The 22222-nt window shown below is 55.7% G+C and overlaps 3 protein-coding genes across 11 annotated transcripts in view; 1 reads left to right on the top strand and 2 right to left on the bottom strand.

Annotated features, from left to right (window-relative positions):
- Positions 1-11437, top strand: part of PITPNM2 (phosphatidylinositol transfer protein membrane associated 2) — a 120031-nt gene extending 108594 nt beyond the window's left edge. For 3 of the 6 annotated variants that reach the window (XM_023516849.1, XM_003796017.3, XM_023516853.1), the window contains 12 exons: positions 2102-2272; positions 2833-2982; positions 3963-4127; positions 5116-5277; positions 6164-6312; positions 6663-6779; positions 7061-7177; positions 7268-7416; positions 7501-7650; positions 8117-8300; positions 8382-8510; positions 8590-11437. In XM_023516849.1, coding sequence (XP_023372617.1) covers positions 2102-2272; positions 2833-2982; positions 3963-4127; positions 5116-5277; positions 6164-6312; positions 6663-6779; positions 7061-7177; positions 7268-7416; positions 7501-7650; positions 8117-8300; positions 8382-8510; positions 8590-8913 — 1967 coding nt within the window. In that variant the 3' untranslated portion in view covers positions 8914-11437. The remainder of the gene's footprint in view (positions 1-2101; positions 2273-2832; positions 2983-3962; positions 4128-5115; positions 5278-6163; positions 6313-6662; positions 6780-7060; positions 7178-7267; positions 7417-7500; positions 7651-8116; positions 8301-8381; positions 8511-8589) is intronic. The other 3 variants (XM_023516850.1, XM_023516851.1, XM_023516852.1) reach the window with 3 other exon arrangements.
- Positions 11438-12012: 575 nt separating this feature from the next.
- ARL6IP4 (ADP ribosylation factor like GTPase 6 interacting protein 4) lies at positions 12013-14796 on the bottom strand. 3 transcript variants are annotated; one of them, XM_012809058.2, is made up of 6 exons: positions 14273-14796; positions 13719-13889; positions 13049-13327; positions 12851-12968; positions 12368-12437; positions 12013-12290 (listed from the first exon to the last, which is right to left on the bottom strand). In XM_012809058.2, exons 2-6 carry the CDS (start codon positions 13876-13878, stop codon positions 12234-12236), a joined length of 684 nt encoding a protein of 227 aa, XP_012664512.1. In that variant the 5' UTR covers positions 13879-13889; positions 14273-14796; the 3' UTR covers positions 12013-12233. The 3 variants fall into 3 exon arrangements, with proteins under 3 accessions (XP_012664512.1, XP_012664515.1, XP_012664514.1); XM_012809061.2 differs by lacking the exon at positions 14273-14796 and adding an exon at positions 14130-14264; XM_012809060.2 differs by lacking the exon at positions 14273-14796 and adding an exon at positions 14038-14094.
- Positions 14797-15154: 358 nt separating this feature from the next.
- On the bottom strand, positions 15155-20765 carry OGFOD2 (2-oxoglutarate and iron dependent oxygenase domain containing 2). 2 transcript variants are annotated; one of them, XM_023516869.1, is made up of 9 exons: positions 20572-20765; positions 20164-20391; positions 19673-19729; positions 19449-19511; positions 18525-18638; positions 18328-18427; positions 16803-16930; positions 16338-16595; positions 15155-16265 (listed from the first exon to the last, which is right to left on the bottom strand). In XM_023516869.1, the coding sequence occupies exons 2-9, from the start codon at positions 20287-20289 to the stop codon at positions 16002-16004; spliced, it is 1110 nt and encodes a 369-aa protein (XP_023372637.1). In that variant the 5' UTR covers positions 20290-20391; positions 20572-20765; the 3' UTR covers positions 15155-16001. The 2 variants fall into 2 exon arrangements, with proteins under 2 accessions (XP_023372637.1, XP_003796107.1); XM_003796059.3 differs by lacking the exon at positions 19449-19511.
- Positions 20766-22222: the final 1457 nt, after the last annotated feature.

Genomic DNA, 22222 nt, shown 5'->3' with positions numbered 1-22222 from the left:
AAAAAAAAAAAGAAGAAGAAGTTAACTGATGACTCCAGAGTCAAGCAATGCTCAGAGTCAAAGCATTCTATAATAGACATACTCTTATTTGACAATGTGAATGTTACTTTCTTTGCATTATTATATTATTATTATTGCTTAATATTTCGATGGAGGAATTATCTGATTTCTTTTCTGAATGTATTTATCTTTGTTCATTCTTTACGAGGTTTTTGTTTCTAGTTCTTATCTTAAACTTTGTTATTGTTATTAAATTTTAAGCCTTTTTAATTTTGTGAAGACAAAAAGCAGAAACCTAATAAACACATGTATATGTTAAAAAAAAAAAATTAGCCAGGCATTGTGGCAGGCACCTATACTCCCAGCTACTTGGGAAGCAGAGGCAGGAGAATCACTTGAGTCCAGGAGTTGGAAGTTGCTGTGAGCTGTGATGCCATAGCACTCTACCCAGGGCGATAGCTTGAGGAGCTGTCTCACATAAAAAAACAAAACCACAGATCGCCAGACTCAGCACCCAAGGCTCCTTCCCCTTCATAAACTAGTGACTTCAGCACTGTCAGGGAGGGGACTGTGTACCTTTATTTTACTTTTTTTGTTTGTTTGTTTTGCAGTTTTTGGCCAGGGCTGGGTTTGAACCCACCATCTTCAGCATATGGGGCCGGCGCCCTACTCCTTTGAGCCAGGGGTGCCGCCCCTATTTTACTTACTTTTTTAGAGACAGGGTCTCACTCTGTCACCCAGGCTGAAGTAGAGTAGCTCATTATAGCCTTGAACTCCTGGACTCAAGCAATCCTCCTGCCTCAGCTTCCTGAGTAGTTGGAGCTATAGGTGCCTGCTACCACATTCTACTCATTTTTCTATTTTTAGTAGAGATGGTTTCTTGCTTTTGCTCAGGCTGGTCTCAAACTCCTGAGCCCAAGCAATCCTCCTGCCTCAGCCTCCCAGAGTGCTGAGATTACAAGTGTGAGCCACTGCACCTGGCCAGAAATATGTAGCTATAAAGGGACCCCAGCAGCCAAGACAGTTCTCACTTGGAGCAAATAGGTGCAGTCCCAGGAGGGCAGTGGCAGACCCTGTGCACCATCCACTCCACTTTGACCACAGAGATTCCCACACAAGCACACGGAGACTTAGGGACAGTGCCATCATGGTGATATTACTTGTAATTGTGAAAACCCAGGACTAGAGGGGACTGGTTAAATAAATTCTGATATGCCCACACTATTAAAAGGAACATGGCTGAACTATACCTGCTAAAAATAAAAATATCAACATTTTTTATGCTGAGTGGGGGGAAAAAAGCAAAGTTCACCAAGTATAGTGTATGTTCCTCTTGGTGTGTTTCTGAAAATAGCATAGGTACTATTACTGCTAAGATTTTGTACTTCCATTCCTATGCTTATAGAACCCCCTCCTAACAACTCCGTGAAGTGGTTTGAATACAGCCCCATTTGACAGAGAAGGAAACATTCTGGCATCCAGGCATAGGGCAAGGGTGCCTTTGCCAGCATGTGGACTGGTGCCCCCAACAGACCCACTGAGAGCTGCGGAGGGGGTTCTGGGGTGGGAGGGAACTCTGCCACGCACCTTTCATCACAGCCACTTCTGTACTTCATACTGGTTTTTCATTATAACATTTTCAATTTAAAAAGTTTTAGTTAATGAATTAACAGTGGCCTATAATCCCAGCACTTTGAGAGGCCATGGTGGAGGATCATTTGAGGCCAGGAATTAGAGACCAGCCTAGGCAACATAGCAAGACTCCATCTCTACAAAACAGAAAAAAATTAGCCAGGTGTGTTTACCCCTGTAGTCCCCGCTACTTGGGAGGCTGAGGCAAGGGAATCGCTTGAGCCCAGGAGTTTGAGGTTACAGTGAGCTATGATGACAACACTGTACTCTACCTGGGGTGACATAGCCAGACCCTGTCTCAAAAAAAATAAACAAAGTAACAGTGATTCAGACAAGTCCCAAATTGATCAAGATTGATAAAGATCCATCTTCTCCCTAACTTAAGTAAGACAACCCAGCCTCAGGCCCTATTCCAGTTTCTTGGGGTCCAAACCAGCCTCAGGCTCTGTAGCCAACACCCTATCCCTAGTTTTCCAGCTACGGCCAGCCTGCCAGCAGGTCTACAACCTTTTCCACCCCGCTGACCCATCTGCTTCCCGCCTGGAGCCACTGTTGGAGCGGCGCTTCCACGCCCTGCCGCCCTTCAGCATCCCCCGCTACCAGCGCTACCCGCTGGGGGATGGCTGCTCCACGCTGCTAGGTAAGGAAACTGTTCTCCTAGGTAGGGGACAGAGGGACCCCCCCCCCGGGTGACCACTGCTGTGGAGCCCACAGGCTCTTCCCTGAGAAGCTGGGGGCTCCTGCACTGAGCACCTCTCAGACGTGGACACCTGGTGCAGATCAGTCCTCACAGGTCCCATCCAGGCATAAATGACCCTTACTGCTTTTCAGAGAGAAAAGTTCAGGGCCTCACCCCGGGGTGCCAGAGGGGGAGCAGAACAGGGACCAGATGCCCCTCCCTACTGCCTGAGCCATAGAGGAGACAGAGCTAAGGACCCGGGGGAGGGGGGACCTTGCTGAGTTAGGGACACTGTCAGTGGAGCCCCATCATGGCAGGCAGGCAGCCCAGAGAAGGGGATGCAGGAGACAAGGGACGGGCAGACACAGGGTGGATGTGGCCCCTTCCTTCCCCCAGCGTGTGTCCAGCATCTTGTCGCGTCCTAGTCCTTGAGGAGCCCCTAGTCTCTGTCGTAGTGTGTTTAGATGGCCCACGCGAGTGTCTGTTCTTGTCCTCTCTGTTCTCTCCCCGTCTGCCTCCAGTCGAGACCGTGCAGAGAAACCCTGAGCTGGTGCTGGAGGGCGGCCCCCTGGGCCCTCTCCCGCATGGGGACAGCTTCCTGGAAACCAGTATCCCTGTTCCCGCGCCCACCTGGCAAGACGGGCCCCGCCCGAGCCCGGGCTGTGCTGAGTGTGTGTAACCCCCCACCCCGCTCATGGTGACATCTGCTTGGCTGGCTGACCCCCTCCCTGGTCCTCAGGTTCCCCATCCTCATCCCACCCCCAGCCACTCAGAGTTCATGAGACTTGATGGCAGGAAGGCCCTGGAGCATGGCCTTGGTGCCTTCTCCCTGTATACTGGGTCAGAGGCAGAGGGGCCAGGGCATAGGTGGGCACAGCAGTTCAGAGACAGGCAGAGCTGTCTCCGGACCACATAGCATACCAGTGACAAACCAAGGGCTCTGACCCTCCTGCCTGAGGCTCATGGGAGCCCATAGGACCCCACCCCTCACCTAACAGAAGCCTCTAGGCCCAGCAACAGGCTGGATTCTCTGGGGCCACTCCCCACCTTGAGGATGTCCAGGCACTTCCCACCCGTGCAGAACCAGCTTCTCTGGCCCTATTCTCCCCACTCTGTCCTTCCTTACCCAGGCCCAGGTGAGCTGGGTGTGAACCCTCAGCACCTGCCTTTATCCTGGGGTGGCTAGCTGTGCCTGTGTGTGAGGGACGCCCCCGGGCTTGCCACCTCCTCAGTCTCTGCACATGTAGGGCATCCCCAGGAAGCTACCCAAGGACCCTATTGCCAGTGTCCCTCAAGCCCAGGATGCAGCTGCCATTGCTGTGGGCTGTAGAGCAGGCTAGACCAGGCTGAGCACTGGAGGCCCCAGTGCTGGTGGGGCTGCCAGAAATTAGCTGAGGAGCGTGTGGGCCAAGGGATGTCCAGGGTGGGGGGATGAGCCCAGCTGCCTGGCCTCCTGCCCCCTGTCTTTGTCCATCCATCTGTCCTGCCTCCTCCTCCCCTGCCTCAGCACTGGGCCTCAGCCCTCTGTTGCCCTGAGCAGCAGGCCTTGGCCTGGCCCCTGGCTTAGATGCATGCTGGGCCCTGGCACGCCAGCTCCCCCACCACTCGGGGGCTGCTCTTACTTGAGTCTCCTTTCCCTGTCTACCTGCAGCAGACACGCTCCAGACCCACAACACGGTCTTCCAAGAGCATGCAGCCCCTTCCTCACCTGGAACGGCTCCTACCAGCCGTGGCTTCCGCAGAGCCAGTGAGATCAGCATTGCCAGCCAGGTGTCAGGCATGGCGGAGAGCTACACGGCGTCCAGCATCGCCCAGAGTGAGTGAGCCAATCCCACCTCACCCCTCCTTGCTCGGCTTGCAGGTCTTCCTGCCCCCCCCCCCCCCCGCTTCTGGATGGGCGCAGGTCTAGAGACCTTTTTAGTTGTAGGGGCAAAACTAGCATAAGGTGACCAGATTTTAACATTGGTAAAGCGGGACACCATTGATGGGGGGTGGGGTGGGGTGGGGGTGGGGCAGAGGAGGGATGTGTTCTTGATTAAAAATTTGATCTATATGGAGCAACACAAATTTTCATAGAACACAAAAATAGTATTGTAATTTTTTTATTTCAACATAAGTACAATTTACAAATATAATACATTAAAAAAAATTATGTATAGGGCAGCACCTGTGGCTCAAAGGAGTAGGGTGCCAGGTCCACCTGGGTGACCTTGCCTAGGAGGGGAGTAGGGAGTTTACATTAGCCTTTTCATTCCCAAATGGAGTTACATTAACCTTTTCAGCAGCCGAAAACCAAAAACCGTATATTCCCTTCCCGTTGTCCTGCCCTTCCCTAGATTGTTGTGCATTCTTTCCAAAAATCGGGACTTTTTAAAATGCCGCTGGACACCGGACAAATTGTTAAAAATTGGGACTGTCCCGCCAAAAGCGCGACACCTGGTCACCTTAAACTAGCATCTTGTGGGTAGAGCAGGGATATGGCTGGACCACTGTATGCAGTCACAGGCCAGCCCCACAGGAGGGAGTATTCTGGTGCACATGGCCAGCAGTGCCTACATGGAAAAGCATGGCCTGGCCTCCCTTGACACCTGCCTCCTGCCTACCTCAGTGGGGAGCCTGGGTTACCCCACTCAGTTCCCTGGGTACTGGCCACTGTGCTGGCAACACAGGGGCTGAGGCTAGTGCAGGTGTTTCTGGTGCTTGCATCTTCCTTGTGAGGAGCAGTGGCCTTCTGGCTCCTGGTAGATGTGGCACCCCAGTGGCCTGTGGCATTGATGGGCTATCCCTTTGTTCTTGCTCCTCAGAGGTCCCTGTGTCACTCAGCCACACCCCCAGTGTCAGACGCCTGTCCCTGCTCGCCCTGCCCCATCCCTGCCCTGCTACCCCCAGTCCCCACCCTCCTGCCAGGAAGGCAAGGCCTGGCCTGGAGAGGGCCCCCTGCCCCCCTGGCCTGGACATCGGAAAAGGTACCAGCCCTACACCCACTCACACCATCTCCCTCACTTGGGGTCACTCACTGTTGCCAAGTACCTCTCACTTTCTCACCACCAGGCCCTACCACCTAACCCCCCCCCCCCCCGTAACAAGGACACGTAACAAGGAGCTGGGAGGACTTGGGCATGCAGGGAGGAGGCAAGAGTAGGTGGCGTTGGCTGAGTAGGGGAGGTGAGGGACCTCATGCAACTAGAATGAGGCCAGATGAGGGCTAAGGCAGCTCTGCAGGGCACCCATCATGCAGGCTGGGGGAGCTCAGGAGAGCCTGTACCCATAAAACAGGCCATGTCCTGGGTACCCCCTGCATGTAGCCCACTGGGAAGGCACCCCTCGCCCAGCCCTGCCTGGCCAAACTGGGATGCATACCCAGGATCATCCCATTGCTGGTCCTGGGCTTCCCCACCAGTCTGCTGCATTTCTGAGAGTGTAGGCGCCCCAGTGCTGAGGATGGCAGCTGGGCACCGTGACCTCATTTCTGTGGCAACTTTCACACAGCCTTGTGGCTCTGGGGGCAGATAGTTGGGATGGGGCAGCCCAGAGAAGACAGTACCAGTGTCCAGACTGCAGGGGCATCAGAGCCAGCAGCTGGCTGTGGACAACTAGTCCTGTTTCCAGCTCAGGCCCCCTCAGGGGTCCTGGCTCTGGTGTAGCCACCTCAGTAGTGCTGTGCAGGTGCTGGGTCTTCTGCCTATGCCCCTGCTTCCCCTGGGCACTCAGCCTGGGGGGTAGACTCAATTTGGCTGCAGCTGGAGGGAGGGGCTGGGCTGGGCTGAGCCAGGCCACAGGGGCTGGGTGACCCCCTGGGGTCCCTGCCCAGGGCTGCCTGGACCCAGCCCAGTCACAGTTCTCTTCTCGCAGTTGCTGCAAAGTGGTGGGGCCAGAAGCGGATTGACTATGCCCTGTACTGTCCTGATGCACTCACGGCTTTCCCCACGGTGGCCCTGCCCCACCTTTTCCATGCCAGCTACTGGGAGTCAACGGACGTGGTCTCCTTTCTGCTGAGACAGGTATCTGGGCCCATGAGCAGGCCCTGAGTCATAGCACCCATGACATGGTCCCATTTCACAGACAAGGGGCACAGTAGAGGCCTCTCCCTCTGTCCCCATCAGACCACAGAGCAAGAAGGATGGAATCACTTTACATGAGTATGCAAAGCCTTCTAGGGGTGCGAGGATGAGAGAATATATCTGCACATTCCTGGGACACATGGGAATTTGGAGGGCCACCAGGGGACTGTAGTGGGTTGAGTAGCATCCCCCCAATGCCCTCACAGGCTCCTCTACCACCCCCTAGGGCAGCTCCCTGGGTAGGAAACTCTAGGTTAGTATCTACCCCACAGCATGCCCTGTCCCTACAGGTCATGAGGCACGACAACTCCAGCATCTTGGAGCTGGATGGCAGGGAAGTATCAGTGTTCACCCCCTCAAAGCCACGGGAGAAATGGCAACGCAAGAGGACCCATGTGAAGCTGCGGGTGAGGGTCCCCCAGGTGCCCATGCCCCATGGCTGCCACCCTATTTATCCCTCAGGAAAAGCCCCCAAGTGGCAGGGAATGTGCTGTCCCAGCTACAGCCCAGGTCATAAGGAACCACAGCCATGCTTGCTAAACTCCCAAGGCCATGCAGTTTGAGGGGTCAAACTGGACTTACACGTGGGTCACTTGGCTCTGATCCTGAGCACACCACTCTGTCCAGGGCGCTCAAGCCAAGCCCAGGAGACCCCACCCCAATCCAGCCTCACAACTCCCCTCCCCAGAATGTCACTGCCAACCACCGGATCAATGATGCTATCGCCAATGAGGACGGCCCACAGGTTCTGACAGGACGGTTTATGTATGGGCCCCTGGACATGGTCACCCTGACTGGGGAAAAGGTACGAACCTAAGGGACATGGGACACTACAGGTATGGAGAATGGGAGGCCAGGGTGCAGCCAGCTCCTGACCGGCCTGCCGGGCTCCCAGGTGGACGTGCATATCATGATGCAGCCGCCCTCAGGCGAGTGGCTCTACCTGGACACACTGGTGACCAATGGCAGCGGCCGTGTCTCCTACACCATCCCTGAGACACACCGCCTGAGTGTGGGCGTCTACCCCATCAAGATGGTGGTCAGGTAAATGCCTCTGCTGGGGCAGGTGGGGCCGGGAAGAAGGGGCCCCGCTTGGTTCTGACATGCACCCCGGGCCCCTGCCAACAGGGGAGACCACACATTTGCTGACAGCTACATCACGGTGCTGCCCAAGGGCACAGAGTTTGTGGTCTTCAGCATTGATGGTTCCTTTGCTGCCAGCGTGTCCATCATGGGCAGTGACCCCAAGGTGCGGGCCGGGGCCGTGGACGTGGTGCGGTGAGTGGCCCTGAGGGGCATGATGGGGTTGTAGCAAGATGGGCAGCCTTAAGTGCTCCTGCAGGCCAGGACCGGGGACCCTGGCTTGGCCCCTGTGCCTTCAGGACCCTTATTTGGAGCCCAGCACCCACACTTATAGGCTATGTCACCTTGGGTGAGTGATTTGACCTATTGGTGATGCTCTTTAATCCATCCTGGAGAGCGAGGCTTGTTAGACCAGTATCTCTGGCAGATGGCATCTGTGCAGGTAGGACTGACCACAAAGCTCCTAGAACCTGCTCCCCAGTGTAGACACTCATGAGAGCTTACTGCTGCCACCATCTTTGCCGTCATCAGCGTGTCACTGAGCCCACTCAGAGAAGCACTTTATAGTGGCCCCAGGGGGCACTGGATGGGCAGGAGACAGGGAGGCCCAGGGGGAGGACTGGGCAGCCATGGAACACCCAGGCCTGCCCCTCATTCCCAGGCACTGGCAGGACCTGGGCTACCTCATCATTTATGTGACGGGCCGGCCTGACATGCAGAAGCAGCGAGTGGTGGCATGGCTGGCCCAGCACAACTTCCCCCACGGTATAGTGTCCTTCTGCGATGGCCTGGTACATGACCCGCTACGGCACAAGGCTAACTTCCTGAAGTTGCTTATCTCTGAGGTGAGTTCCAGGGGGACCAGGGCAGGGGCCAGGGTTGGAGCAGAAGGGCCATGCCTGTGCCTATACCGGTTTCACCCACAGTTGCACCTGCGTGTGCATGCGGCCTACGGTTCCACCAAGGACGTGGCAGTCTACAGCTCCATCAGCCTGTCCCCCATGCAGATCTACATTGTGGGCCGGCCCACCAAGAAGCTGCAGCAGCAGTGCCAGGTGAGTAGGTGCATCCTGGGGCTGGGCACAGGCAGGCAGTTCAAGACCTTGACAACCCATCCCCTTCACCACTCTGCAGTTCATCACGGACGGTTATGCAGCCCACCTGGCCCAGCTAAAGTATAATCACCGAGCACGGCCAGCCCGCAACACAACCACCCGCATGGCACTGCGCAAGGGCAGCTTTGGACTGCCCGGTCAGGGGGACTTCCTGCGCTCCCGAAACCACCTGCTCCGCACCATCTCTGCCCAGCCCAGCGGGCCCAGCCACCGGCATGAGCGGACACAGAGCCAGGCAGACAGCGAGCAGCGGGGCCAGCGCAGCATGAGCATGGCAGCCGGCTGCTGGGGCCGTGCCATGACTGGCCGTCTGGAGTCAGGGACAGTCACGGGCCCCAAGTAGGGCACCGTGAGTTCTGCACTGGGGTCTCCATGGTGCTAGGCCAGGGTGGCCAGCCCCGCTGGGAGGCCTGGCCTGGGCACACATGGGCACTGGGGCAAGCACAGACATGGGCCGGGGAGCTTGTCCCAGGGCCCCTCAAGGACACAGGCCATGCCACACAGTCCTCCCAGCCTGCCTCATGTTCTAAAATCTGAGGGGCCCAGCTTGTGAAAGCTGGTGAGACCATCAGCCCCAGGATTATAGAGGGACCAGGACCCCCATGGAGACTGGCCAGGCTCTCTTGGATTTCTAGCCCAGTGTGGTCTCCCAGCATCCTGGTGCCAGATATGGGCCAGGGGCCAGCCTGTGACTTCCCTGCCACCAGCTCACCTCACCCCAGTCCCTTCCCATTTGGTAGCAGCTCCATCGGGGTCAGCCTGCTTCTTGTTAACTCGGATGACTCAACTGTTCAACCTCACTGGTTTTGCACTGATTTTTAAGAGTGGAGACCCATTGACACGCATGAAAATTGAATATTTGTTGACCCAGGACCTAGGACCACACCAAGGCTCCAGTGTGACAAATCCTTCTGCAAGCAGGAAAGAAAGGCCATTATCTTAATTTCTGCAGTCCTGGACCCCTGCCCACCTGCCCGCTTGCCCAGCTGGAGCCCAGTATGGCCTCAGGCCTGGAATCATTTCTAGCCCTGGGCACAGCCCAGGCGTGAGGCTGGTAAAATCCAGCCTCTTCTTCCATGCCTTGCCATCAGCCGAGGCCCCTGCCATGGCTGCCTGCCCACGTTTCTACGCCTTTCTACTTCTCAATCTGATTTCTATGAGGTTTTTTTAAATAAGCAATCCTTGGCTGCTTCCTTTTCTTAACTCTCTCAGTACCAAGTGCAGCCCTTCCACATTGAAAACACCCAGCACTGTGATGGAGTCCAGCCTGGTTCGGGGTCCCGTGGGCCCTGCCTGCCCAGCGGGGCATGGGCTCCCTGCCTCACCTGACGCCGGTTAATCCCACTGAATTTCTACTTGGGGTGGGTGGGGCACACATAGGTTTTTTAAATGCCAATTCCGTTTCGATGCCGAATCTAAGAAGCCACAACTTGCTTTGTCAGCTTTCAGGCAGGCAGTCCGACCTCGTTTCTCACCTGAACAAGGACTGTGCTGTCCTGCATACTAGTCCCAGCATCAGCCCTCCCTCCCCGGCCTGAGCATGGCCCCACTGCTCTCCACCTTCCCGGAGGTGAGAGAGTCTGCCTGGCCTCAGCCAGCTGTCCAGCAACCAGGTTCTGCCCTGAGAAGCTGAGCCAGCCTGGATCGGGCCTCAAGGCTGGGTGAATGGAGCCAGGGAGGTGCCTGGATTAGTGTTAACTTTCTCGCCGTGTGTAGATATGTACAGCCAAAGGGTCATGTAAATGTTCTGCAAAAGTGGGTCTATACAGAATGAAAGCTATTTATTTTGTGCAGAGAAAAATTTCTGGAGGGATGGAAGCTTCAGGGTTTATTCGTATTTAAGATGTAGCTTTTTGTTTTGGGCGTTATGTATAAAGCAACAATTATTTTATGGACCAAGTTTTCACATAACTGTTGCAGTGGAAGTGCAATATCTGACCCTTCTGCTCAGTGGGAAGTTGCTTGGCCCGACAATCACAGCCCCGGCCAGGGGTCCCTGTGGCCGGTGCTTCTCCAATCCCAGTCCTGCCTCACCCTCTCCTGCCTATGCCTCAGTGACCAGCCATCTGGAGAAGCACCTGGAAGAGGCTTGTGCCTCCTGCAGTAAGGGTCAGGAGGTCCTGTGGGCAGTGGGCTTGGCCTCTCCCCAGAGGCAGCTCTCCTCAGCCCCATGCTCCCCGCCTGCCTGCCCAGCCTCCAGCCATGCCAAGGACAACAGCAATAGTCCCCTGGGACCCTCCCAGCGGCCTTTAGCCATAGGTGGTGAGATGGGCAGCCCACCCTCCCCACAAAGTCTCTCTTCTGTATCCAGGTCTGCTTCCTGCCTCCCTTAAGATTCCTTTTGGCATGTTCTCTTGAGGAAGGCACTAGTTTCTCAGACACTAAGAGTGGGAGGGCAAAGTCCTTTACAAATACCAAAAATGTTTACAGTGTTGGGTGCTGGGCCCTAGGGCTCAAGCCTGACCAGTTATAACCAAAGGGTGAGGCAGGCCTTATTGACTGCCACCCCCACCTGGGCCTGTTAGAATAGAAGCCTTAGTCCCAACCCCCCTTTCCCTCACACCCCTGGGCTGAGCCTCAGCCCACCACCCAGATCCTGCCACCTGCCTTCTCTTTGATTTCTAAAGAGGGATTCAGCAGAGCCCCCATCCCTTCCTGGCTCAGTCTGAGCTGCCTGCCCACCCCATCACAGTCGTCACATCTTGGCTCCCTCCTGTCTGTCCAAGTGTCATCTGTCTCTGGGCCACGTATGAGCAGTGTCCTGACTCTCCCAACCCATCCTTGCTGTCTCTGCATCCCTGGGCCTGAGTGTGCTCTGTATACAGCGTCATTGTCTGTTACTCCAATTAAAGAAGCAGGAAGGCTTCCTTTTGGGTCTTTTTACTGTGTGGGCAACTGTAGGGTGGGGGTAGGGAGTGGGGTGTGGGACAGGGGCTGTTGTGGTCAGAGGCTGCTCATCCTGATCCCTCATGCCAGCTGTTTAGACATACTGGAGTGGGGCTGGCTTTGGAGCTGGCCTGCTTCCAGCCCCTCATGCAGGAACTCAGTTCCATCCTCAAAGCAGCCCAGTGAGGCAGTGCTGTCAGTTTCTTCTCTTCAGAACACACAGCTATGAGCCAGAGCCAGGCCTCCCACCCAGGCCACCTAGCCTTAGCACCTGGGCTCTCAACAATTGTGATCTGTGGAATATACATGGCAAAGGAAATCACTGTTCTCCAAGCCCAAGTAAATTTAATATTCAAAAGCCAGGACTCTGGGTGTGGTGCTTAGGGTCTGGTATAGGTGAGCTGACTTGAAGAGGGCAGAGGCCACTGGTGTTGCCTGGGTTCACTACCACCGAGGACACCCAGCTCTCCCCACAAGCTCCTGGGGCCTTGGTTTTTCCCTAGAGCCCAGGTAGCAATCTCCCCCCTCCCCAGCACAAAAAGCCACAGAACAGACATCATCTATAACCAAGGACCTTTAATATCTGGGAAGCTTCCCTCTTTCAGGTAAGGGTGCTGAGTAAGCCAGTGAGCCTGTCCACCCCCTGCACTCGAGAAGCTGAGCTGGGCCAGAGGCTAAGCTACAAGAAAAGGCAAATGGCACCCAACAGGCTTCCTGTTGCCACCCTGAGGCCTGCCTCGAGGTCAGGCCACCAGCACTCTTGGTGAGCTGGGGCCCTCAGGGGAGCAGCCCAGCTCGCATCTGGAAGGCCAGGCCGTCCCCTCGGGTGGCTTGCTGGGGAAGAAATACAGAAGGGGGGAACATCAGAAACAGAGCTGAGGGCAGACAATGGGCAAAGGGGTAACACCAACCTTGTTGATCTCTCTGTGTCGTTCTTTGGTTACAATTTCCTCTAAGACCTCACCATCTCCCTTGATGAGCCTGGGGGCAGAGAGGGAGTCCATTAAGCAAGGATTAGGCAGAGCTCCTCATGCCAGAGCAACAAAAAACACCCAGCCAGAGGGATTCCAACACCTTGAGCAAATGAACCTGGGCACTCAACCCCTCTACTTCAGAGACAGGGATGAGGAAACCAAGGTGGGCTCTGCCTTTCCAGCTTCCACCATCAGTCTGGCCAACAGCAGCCCTTGGAAGAGGCTCCTTGAGACCCTTTCTACCTCTGTAAATGCTTACTCTGGGCAACAGGGAAGGAGAGCTGAGGTGCTGCATCACAAGTGACTATTTTTACCCTTCTACAACAGCAGCATCCACTGGGCCTCCTCCCAAGTACATATCTTGGGTCAACACTCCCAGATCCAGTGGTGTGGGGCCGGGCAATGCTGAGGGATACTCACCTGGTTCTTCCTGTCTCGGGGTCCACCACCTTGCGGATGACACTCTGACGGGCATCCCACTCTTCCTTGGTCATGGGCTTCATGGCCTGAATGCGGGACTTCTGCTCGTCCGTCAGCACTGGAAGAGAACATGGGAGGTGGTGGCCAGGCCTTGGGGAGGGGGACTCTTCTCCTTGAGCACACCGGGTACCACAGTACCTGGCCCATCCTCTTCCTCCCCAGCTGATCTGTGCCACTGGTCCAATGAGGGGCCAGGCAGAGCCTCAGCCTGCTGTGCTTCTGTCTTCTCCTTGCCTTTCTTCTTTAGCTTCTTCTTTTTCTTTTTCTTCTTCCTCTTCTTGTCTTTGTGCTTTCCGTGCTTCTTCCGGCCATCGCTGGAGGAAGGGGAGGAAGAGGAGGAAGACGAGCTAGAAGAACTGGAAGAAGAGGAGGAGGAGCTGGATCGTGGTCTCCTCCGGGCCTTGTGTTTGCTTCTCTCTGTGATACAGGGAGAAGGTGAGGCTGGAAGGCCAGGAGCAGAAAAACCAAACCTTAGTCCCCTCGCTCCTGCCCAGGGCAGACTCAGGCTGTCTACAGGGTGAAACCCTCCTGGCAGAGCTTTCACAGCACAAACGACTCTTTCTCTGGAGAAGCACCTTCTAGGCTCCCCAGGTCACTCACTGTTTGCCCCAAAACAGGGCAGCCAGTTCCCATATCTGCCCAGTAGCACAAAGGCATGATTAAGTGTTCCTCTTGCAGGTTTTTCAACCCAGATGCCTGATTTCTCACTCTGATTTCCCCACAGTCAGTGCCAGGAAGCTGGCCTCACCGCCTGTACTGCCTCCGGTAAAGTCGCCGCACCACCTTCCCCAACCCCGGTGGTCCTCACCGTCCACCCCGGAGGTAGTGCTGGCCTTGCGACCTTGGGATCCAGAGGCTGAACAGCTCCTCGAAGCGTCCCTACTACTATTCTTCCTTCTTTTTTCCGACCCTCGCCCCCGGGACCGGCTGCGACTTCGCGAGCGCTTCCGAGAGCTGACGTGAGCCATAGCGCCGCGGGCTGTAGGGGGAAAGATGAGCTTAATCCAAGGCCCTTTTGGGGCGGCCCGCAGAGTGAGCTCCAAGGGCCACTCTACGGGGCCTGGCCCTCGGGACGCCCAAGACCTGTCGCCACCCCTGGGAGCTGCGCGATCCTCTCCCACCCCTACCCTCGAGGACCCTAGCTCCTCTGCCACTCCAGATCCTACGCAGCGGCCCCTTTAAGGATGTGTGCCCACCCGGACGCTCCACGCCCGCACACCTGGATCAGAGTCCGGGGAAACTAGCCACAACCTTCCACCATGGGGGGCGCTTTGAGTCCTTTCCCGCGCGCTCCTACTTTCCACCCCCAGCCCTGCGGAGCCTCCCCGCCTTGAAGGGGCCCTGGGACTATTCTGTCCCCACCTCAACCGCCCACCGGGCTGCAGCGCCAGCCCCGAGCCACGCCTCCGCGTGAGGAAGCGGGGCCAAGGAGGGTTCCGGCCCGGGCGGTGCACTGGAGGCTGTCCGGCTAGGAAGCGAAGCGCTGCTGTCTTTCGTTCCGATGTCCCAGGTTCGAGCAGAGCATACTGGCTTCTGACGCCGAGCCGATGCGAGGCAGTTGCCCACGCCTGCAGCTCGTCGCTCAGACTCGGCCGTGCTCCCTGGTCCCTCACGCCTGTCTTGCTAAAACTGCGCCCTTTTCCCAGACAGCTCCTAGGGGCACGGCCGTAGCACTGCCCCCGCCCTCTTGCCGCCTCTCTCCTGTGCGGCTTGCCTGCCGACCTCTTAGTTCCATCAGACGGTGAGCTACAGGCTGAGACGTCTTTCCAACGTCCCCACCCAGTAATGCAGAGGTCGCAGACTCAAGAGGCCACAGGGGTTGCAGAGATCTTGACAATGAACGAGGGAGTGGACCACAGGCCTGTCTGGAGTGTGAGGCTGTGACTCCACTCCGGATGACCTCTGCAGAGTGGAGATGGGATCTGGTGTTTCCACCTTCCCAGGGAAAATCAAAATGCAAGATATCAATATGGAAATCCCTGGTTTTCTTTTTTTTTTGAGACAGAGCTTCAAGCTGTCCCCCTGGGTAGAGTGCCATGGCATCACAGCTCACAGCAACCTCCAACTCCTGGGCTTAAGCGAGTCTCCTGCCTCAGCCTCCCAGGTAGCTGGGACCACAGGCGCCTGCCACAACGTCTGGCTTTTTTGGTTGCAGCCATCGTTGTTTGGTGGGCCAGGGCTGGATTTGAACCCACCACCTTAGGTGTATGTGGCTGGCACCTTAGCCACTTGAGCCACAGGCACCAAGCCAAGCCCCTGGTTTTCAAACGTGTACCATAAAGCATGGCTGTGCTCTTCATCCCAATCTTCGGGCCACCAAGTTGCAAATTCTTCAATAATAATGATAGCAGCAAACACAGGACTGTTATAAAACACTTTATAAATGGCAGTGCATTTATAAATCAAAAGATTCTTACAACAGATCTAGGAGGTAGCTACTAGGCAGATGAGGAAACTAAAGCACAGAAAGGTTAAGCAGCTCACCCACAACCACACAGCTGGAAATGACAGAGCCAGGATTTGAACCCAGGGAGCCTGGCTCCAGTCCCTGTTCTTAACTCCTCTGCTGTAAGTCTTCAACAGTCATCTAGAAGATGCTATTAGTGGCCCACCCAAGTGGCATCCACTGCTGACAGTTCATTTCTGTACTCTTCTCTGCAGGCTTCCTTCAGCCACTAGGAGCCAGCCTGCTCTGGAGATGGATGTCCAGGAAGTTACTCACCTCTCTCTGTCCTGCCTCATCCTATAGACACTGATGCTGAGGGAAATGTGGCATCATGGACTCATGCTCCAAAGGTCCCTGAGGGCCAGACTGGCCTCCCTCTGCAGCCATAGCTTTGCCCAGTGGCTCCTGCCCTCTGGCTCCTTCAGTCCCTTGAGGCTCCTCCCTCCATGAAGCTCTGCGTCAGCCTCTGCTTCCAGTAAATCACTAAGCCAGCCTGTCTGCCCAAAGAATGACCCAGAAGCCAGCATGTCCATCTGAACCAACAAGTGCAGTGGGCTACAGGGAGTTTATTTTTGCCCTCTCAGTCCAAGGACAAAACCCTCACCTGCCATCCCCCACCACACCCCACAACTGTCCAGACCAGGCTCACGTCAGTGCACACACATCTACTGTGGTGGGTTCCTCTCTGGTAAAGCCATCCCCAAAGCCCTCATCGTCCACTAGATCAGGTTTACGGCAGCACATGGGGCAGAGGTGGTTGCGAACAGCAGAGGCTCGGAGCCAGACAACAAGGTTCCAGCGCTCACCAGTGACCAGAGGCCGGGCACCATGCAACTGGCCACCTCGATGCAGGACACCATGGCCCACCATATGCTGTACCTCCAGGGGCTCCATCAGAGCTGCAGGCGCCTGCAGAGGGCAGAGCTCAGGCCTGGGTACCCACAGCTGCCCCAGGCCCTGCCCTGTGGGTCATGTACTCACCTGGAAGAGGCCCCCAAAGTATAGAGCACCCCCAGTAAAGGCCCTGCCTAGGGGCACATTGAGGGTGAGCTCAGCATTATCGTAGTGGCAGCCCAGCTCACGGTCCTGGCCTGGTGCGTACTTGACCACGAAGGCACGGTGGCTGTCAAGCTGACCGCCACCGCAATCTGGGTACAGCAGGGCCATCAGTGGCTGTAAGAAACGCTCCCGCAGCGGTGTCACCAGAGGCTCATCTAGCCCCAGCTCGTGTAGCAGCACCTGGGAGGAGATCCCTGGGGTTGGTGGGGAGACTTGTAGGGCCTCACACTTAGCATGTGCTAAGGGGCAGTGCCAGGTGGTTTCCATGCATCCCCTCATTCCACCTCACAGTGAACCTTCACAGCATTGTTACCGTGATCTCATCTCACGAATAGGGCATGCAACTTCCTGATCCCAGCTACCCACCCTGGGCCTCGCCTCACCCACCCCATAGTTGTTCATGGTGTTAGGTCTTCCCTTGGGCATATCGGACTGCTCAAAGTGGTCCAGCTCCTCCAGCAGGGCCTGGCAGAATAGTGCTGTGAACACAGGCACCCGGTAGATGCGCTTCTCCTCTGTGGGGGGGTGGGGACAGTCTGTCGGCTGGGAGCACTGGTGTATACCAGAAGGGCTTGGGTTTCAGTCTCCTTGTGAGCTGTAGAAGCCCAAGTCTGTCCTTTCACTTCCTCTCAGCCTCAGTTTCCTCATCTGTACCTTGGGAATAAGGAGGACCCACCCCTATCAGGGCTGCTGTGATTAGGTAATGTGTGAGAATCAGCAGAGACCAAGTCATATGCTGCTTGCTTGGCCCTGGAGCCTCTCCCCTGACTCCAGTGCCCACAGGGCCCCAGAAAAGGGAAGAGATTAGCCCAGGGGCACCTAAAAGGCCAGTGATAGCCCAGCTGAGACCACACAGCCAACATCAGACTCTCTGTACTGACTTCTCGACCTGGAGAGCTTCCAAAGTCTGTACCCCAACCCAGAAGTGTCTCTGGGAGCCTCCTTCCCCACACAGGAAGGCCAGAGAGGCTGCTCTTTCTTGCTGGGCCCTGAGGGGAAGGAGCCAGGCTGAGATGGAACCCTAAATAATTTTTGGCAGGTGCACCAATGCCTAGAGTGCAGGGCTGGTGTGCCCCCTACAGGGCCATCTTGTAACCCAGCCCTCACTCCAGCCAAAGAACCTGGCACAATCTCAACTGCCAGGGAGTGTGAGGCAGTGAAGAGGGTAGCCCCTAGCTAGAAGGGGTCCATTACACCTCTGCCCCCCAACAGAGCATGCCCCCCCCCGAGGGGGGACAACTTTTACATCTGTCCCCATAGGAGCTCCAATCTCAGGAAACAGTAATAATAAAAATAGGAAATGCTTTCTAAACACTAACTAGGCCTCAGGCCCTCTGCCAAGCCCACTACACAATAACTCCATCATCATGGCACTGTAAGAGAAGGGGATATTATTGTTCCCGTTTTACAGATGAGGAAACAGACAGGTTAAATAACAATTTAGTGTTAGCCAATGGGGGACCCCAGTGGGAAATCCAAAGGCAGGAGGAAGAATTGGCATTTCTTGCCCCACTCCTTAGATTTTGAAGGTTAAAGAAACTTCCTGTTCCTTCAGGTCTAGGGGTAGAAACTGCTCCCTCCTATTGCTCACCCTGGGAGGGCTTTGCCATTTCTTGCCAATCCCTTAACCCTGTCCATACCTGTCTCAACTGTCCCTTCATCAGGCTCTTTAATCAGTCCCGAGTGTCTAGTATCCACACCTGATACAAATACCCTCTATTTGTTGGATAAGTGAGTGAATGAATACAGGTGCCCTGCTCCTAGCAGGCTGGTACCCTTGGCCCTTTCAGCCCCTGCTGGTTTGGTTTTTGGAGATAGAGATAGTGGCTAGAAGGACCCCAGTCACCCACACCCAGGTATCCCCAGGCTACTGCCCCCCCAGTCCTGCCAGGCCATGGGGCTAAGACCTCACCTGACACTGTCTCCAGCTGCTGGAGAAGGCCCTTGAGGTCTGCACCTGGGGATGTGCTGTACTGAGCCGCAGCCAAAAACTCAGGAGCCAGAACTGCATCCTGGGAGCAGAACACGCCAGCTGTGAGGCAGGCAGTCCCCCAGCCTGGGCACCACCTCCTCCTACCAGTAAACGCCTTCAAGCCCCCTGCCTGGTACCTGCAGCAAGTTGTAGACCTCGGGCCGTGCTGGGTGATAGGAGCTTGCGATGAGGGCTTTCCTAGCCGCTGACTCTTGCCCCAGCTGCCGCCGCCGCTCCACCTCCTGCTCAAGCTGGATGGCACAATGTTAAGTTACTAGGTGGCTTTCCCATCCTCCTGAGGCCATTGTAGAAATGAGGAAACTGAGGCCCAGGGAGGCCAGGGCAAGACCCAGGCTGGAAGCTAAGTCTTCCTTCCTACATGCCTGAATTTACCAGAGCCAAATGCAAGTGCCAAACTCTTGGCTGAACAGGACTTCTGGAAGGAGATCCATCTTTTTCAGTCTGCTTAAGCCTCAGCCTGGCTGGGATGAGAACCCCTGGAGGCAATAGTCCCCAACCTTTTTGGCACCAGGGACCAGTTTCATGAAAGACAATTCTTCCACAGACAGCAGGTGAAAAGTGTATCAGATTCCCATAAGGAGCAAGCAACCTAGATCCCTTGCATGCATGGTCTACAGTAGAGTTCAAGCTCCAGTGAGAATCTGACACCACCACCGATCTCACAGAGGGTGGAGTTTAGGCAGCAACATGAGTGATAGGGAGTGGCTTCATACAGATGAAGCTTCAGTGGCCCTCTGGCCGGGCACCTCTGAGGCTCAGGGATTGGGGATGGTAGCTTGGAGTTACCTCAACCAACCAGGCTGACCTGGGGAGAGGAACAGTCACAGTCAAGTCCTGTGTTCCAGAGGCTTCTGAGGACTCTCCTGGGAAGCTGGGTTGGGGAGGAGGTTGGAGCTGAGCAGCGGCAGGATGTAAGTGAGGAGTGGAGAGGTATAAAGAGCCTGAGTGCTGGCTGGGAAGTCAGCTCTGCTCACTATGAAACCTTGTACAAGTTAGAGCCTCAGTTTCTAGGCTCAAATGGGTATGATGGTTGGGCCTACCTTACAGAGCTGTTGAGAAGGGCATGATGTAGACCACTTAGCATTTCCCTCTTTCTCCTCCTGCTGCAAGATCCAGGTAAGGGGGCAGGAAGGGAGAAAAAGTAGCCTAAAGAATCCTTCAAGGATCAGGGACTGACAGGCATGAGGCTAGGAGACCCCTCAAATTGCTGACACAAACCTAAACAGGCAGGGCTAGGCTGTGCAAGCTCCAAGGGAGTGTTTACCTCTGCTAACAGCTCCTCGAAGTCCTTGCTGCTGACACAGCCTCGGCTGCGCAGGATCTGGGAGCAGAAAGACCAGTGAACATGACTGTGTGACCTTGGGCAAGTCCCTTAATGCCTCTAAGCCTCAGTTTCCCCTCCTTAAAATGCAGATGAGAACCTCGACTTCACAGGATCGTTCAGAGGATGAACTGGAAAAACCTCGTTCGGCACAGAGCAGGTTTCCCTTCCCTGCTGTTCTAACACTGACACAAAGTCCTACGCCAGGCCCAGTCTCGAGCCATCAGCATATCTGCTCATTCATTCTTTCCTCATAGCCACCTCACTAAGGAGATATCCCCATTTAGGGTGAGAAAACAGGCATGGAGTGGTTAAGTCATTCTTGCTGTATCTGAGTGTGCAAGGCGCGCCGCGGGCGAAGTAGACGACTTTGGGAACAAAGGTACCTCCTTCACTACCGCCACTTCTCTGGAGAGCCCAGAGCGGCCACTCACCGGACCGTAGTCCAGGCGCAGCTGCTGCTCGCCCCGGAAGCGCAGGTGCAGCCCGTAGCGCGCCACATACAAGTTCTCCGTGCAGAAGCAGGCACAGCGGTAGAAGCGCCGCGGGGTCCCCGCCATCGCCACGGTGAAGCGCCGCTCCTTCTAGCCGGCTTCCGTAGAGGCACTTCCGGGTACGACCCCAGTCGCGGGAGGTGTGGATCCGGCGGCCAAGGGGCCGTTCTAACTTCCCAAAGACAGAAAAGAACGAAGACACTCCTAGTCAGAAAACGGTCTGCTTAGGAGAAATGCTCCCGGGCCGGGGAGCATCTCGATTCACGGCTTTCTCGTTCTCCCCTCCTCACAATTTCCCCCCGACCCGAGGCGGGGACTAATGGCCCTACTTTACTGATGTGGACTGACCAGGCCTTCGCAGGACGCGGAGAGGTGGGGACTCGGAGCCCCAAGGCCTTTTACTTAAACGCCGCCCCGTCTTCTGCACGGAGCTTTTGGAGAACCTGCCGACCCCATGTGGAGGACTGAGAAGCTCTGAGAGCCGACCTCGTTCTCGCCAGCTGCTATCATCCACTTGTGTGCGGCTGAACTTGGATTTGACATTTACCCCAGGTCCCTGCTCGGTGCTTCCGGCACCTCCTCCGCGATCGCGGGCTATGCCGCACCTTGCCCCAGTGAGTGTGTCTCATGAAAATACTCGGTCTCGCTGACTTCCGGTGGTGATCCCAAAGGATAGTGGGTGGGCGTGGCCGGGTGTGGGAGAAGAACGGGGCGTGGTCTGCCGGTGGCCATACCCTCCTTCTGAACCAGGTTCAAATTCAGGGCAGCTGCTGTGTGAGAGGCAGCTTAGTTAACGGCTTGTAGGGCTTAAGTCCCGATCTTGGGGAAACCTCTTATCGCATATATACCCAGCCTCGAGGTCCCCATCATTGTCCGCCAAGCACCTGTTAGGCCCAGGTTCGCAAAGTCTTATAAAGAAACTTGGATGGCAGGCTCGGCGCCTGTGGCTTAAGTGGCTAAGGCGCCAGCCACATACACCTAAGGTGGTGCGTTCGAATCCAGCCCGGCCCGCCAAACAATGATGGCTGCAACCACCAAATTTTATATATATATATATATATATCCATCCAGGCGTTGTGGCGGGCGCCTGTGGTCCCAGCTACTTGGGAGGCAGAGGCAGGAGACTCACTTGAGCCCAGGAGTTGGAGGTTGCTGTGAGTTGTGATGCCACAGTACTCTACCCAGGGGAATAGCTTGAGGCTCTGTCTCAAAAAAAAAAAAAAAAGGAAAGAAAGTTGGATGGCAGCCCCTTTGCTCAGATGGAAGAACTAAGCCGCTGAGCAGGGGAAATTGTCCCCTGGAATTAATTCCTGATCCCCTAGAGTTCCCTCCATGGCTCAGGGGGGTGCAGGGATAGAGATGGGAAGGGAGACTCCAGCCCTTACCCCAGACGATACCTGGTTGACCCGGTGTCCTCTCCCACCTTATCATCCTTCATCCCTACAGTAGCACACATTTGAGCTAGGTGTTGTTATACTGATGGGGAAACTGAAGTTCTGAGAGGTACAGTGGCCCACCCTCGATTTTGAACCCAACAGTTTGCCCCCTGAGTTTCCCACCACCATGGGATTTCTGAGTGGTGGGATTATGTGAGATTTGGGATTTTCTCTTTGTGCTTGGCATTTTCTCACCGACTCTGCTGGAGCCCAGCCTGATCCTCCTGAATCTACTAGGCCTCCCCAAGGAGGAGAATGACCATCAGGACCTAGTGGCATCTCCCTCAAGGATCCAGCTCTCTGGCTTGGTGCCTGTGGCTCAAGTGGCTAGGGCGCCAGCCACGTACACCTAGGGTGGCGGGTTCGAGTCCAGCCTGGGCCTGCCAAACAACAATGATGGCTGCAACCAAAAAAAAATAGCCGGGTGTTGTGGTGAGTGCCTGTGGTCCCAGCTGCTTGGGAGGCTGAGGCAGGAGACTCGCTTAAGCCCAGGAGTTGGAGGTTGCTGTGCGCTGTAATGCCATGGCGCTTTACCCAGGGGCACAGCTTGAGACTCTGCCTCA

This window comes from Otolemur garnettii, unplaced genomic scaffold, assembly GCF_000181295.1.
Source record: "Otolemur garnettii isolate 467f Iridium unplaced genomic scaffold, OtoGar3 scaffold00099, whole genome shotgun sequence".
In the NCBI taxonomy this organism is placed as follows: Eukaryota; Metazoa; Chordata; class Mammalia; order Primates; family Galagidae; genus Otolemur; species Otolemur garnettii.
This window is presented reverse-complemented; position numbering and strand designations above follow the sequence as displayed.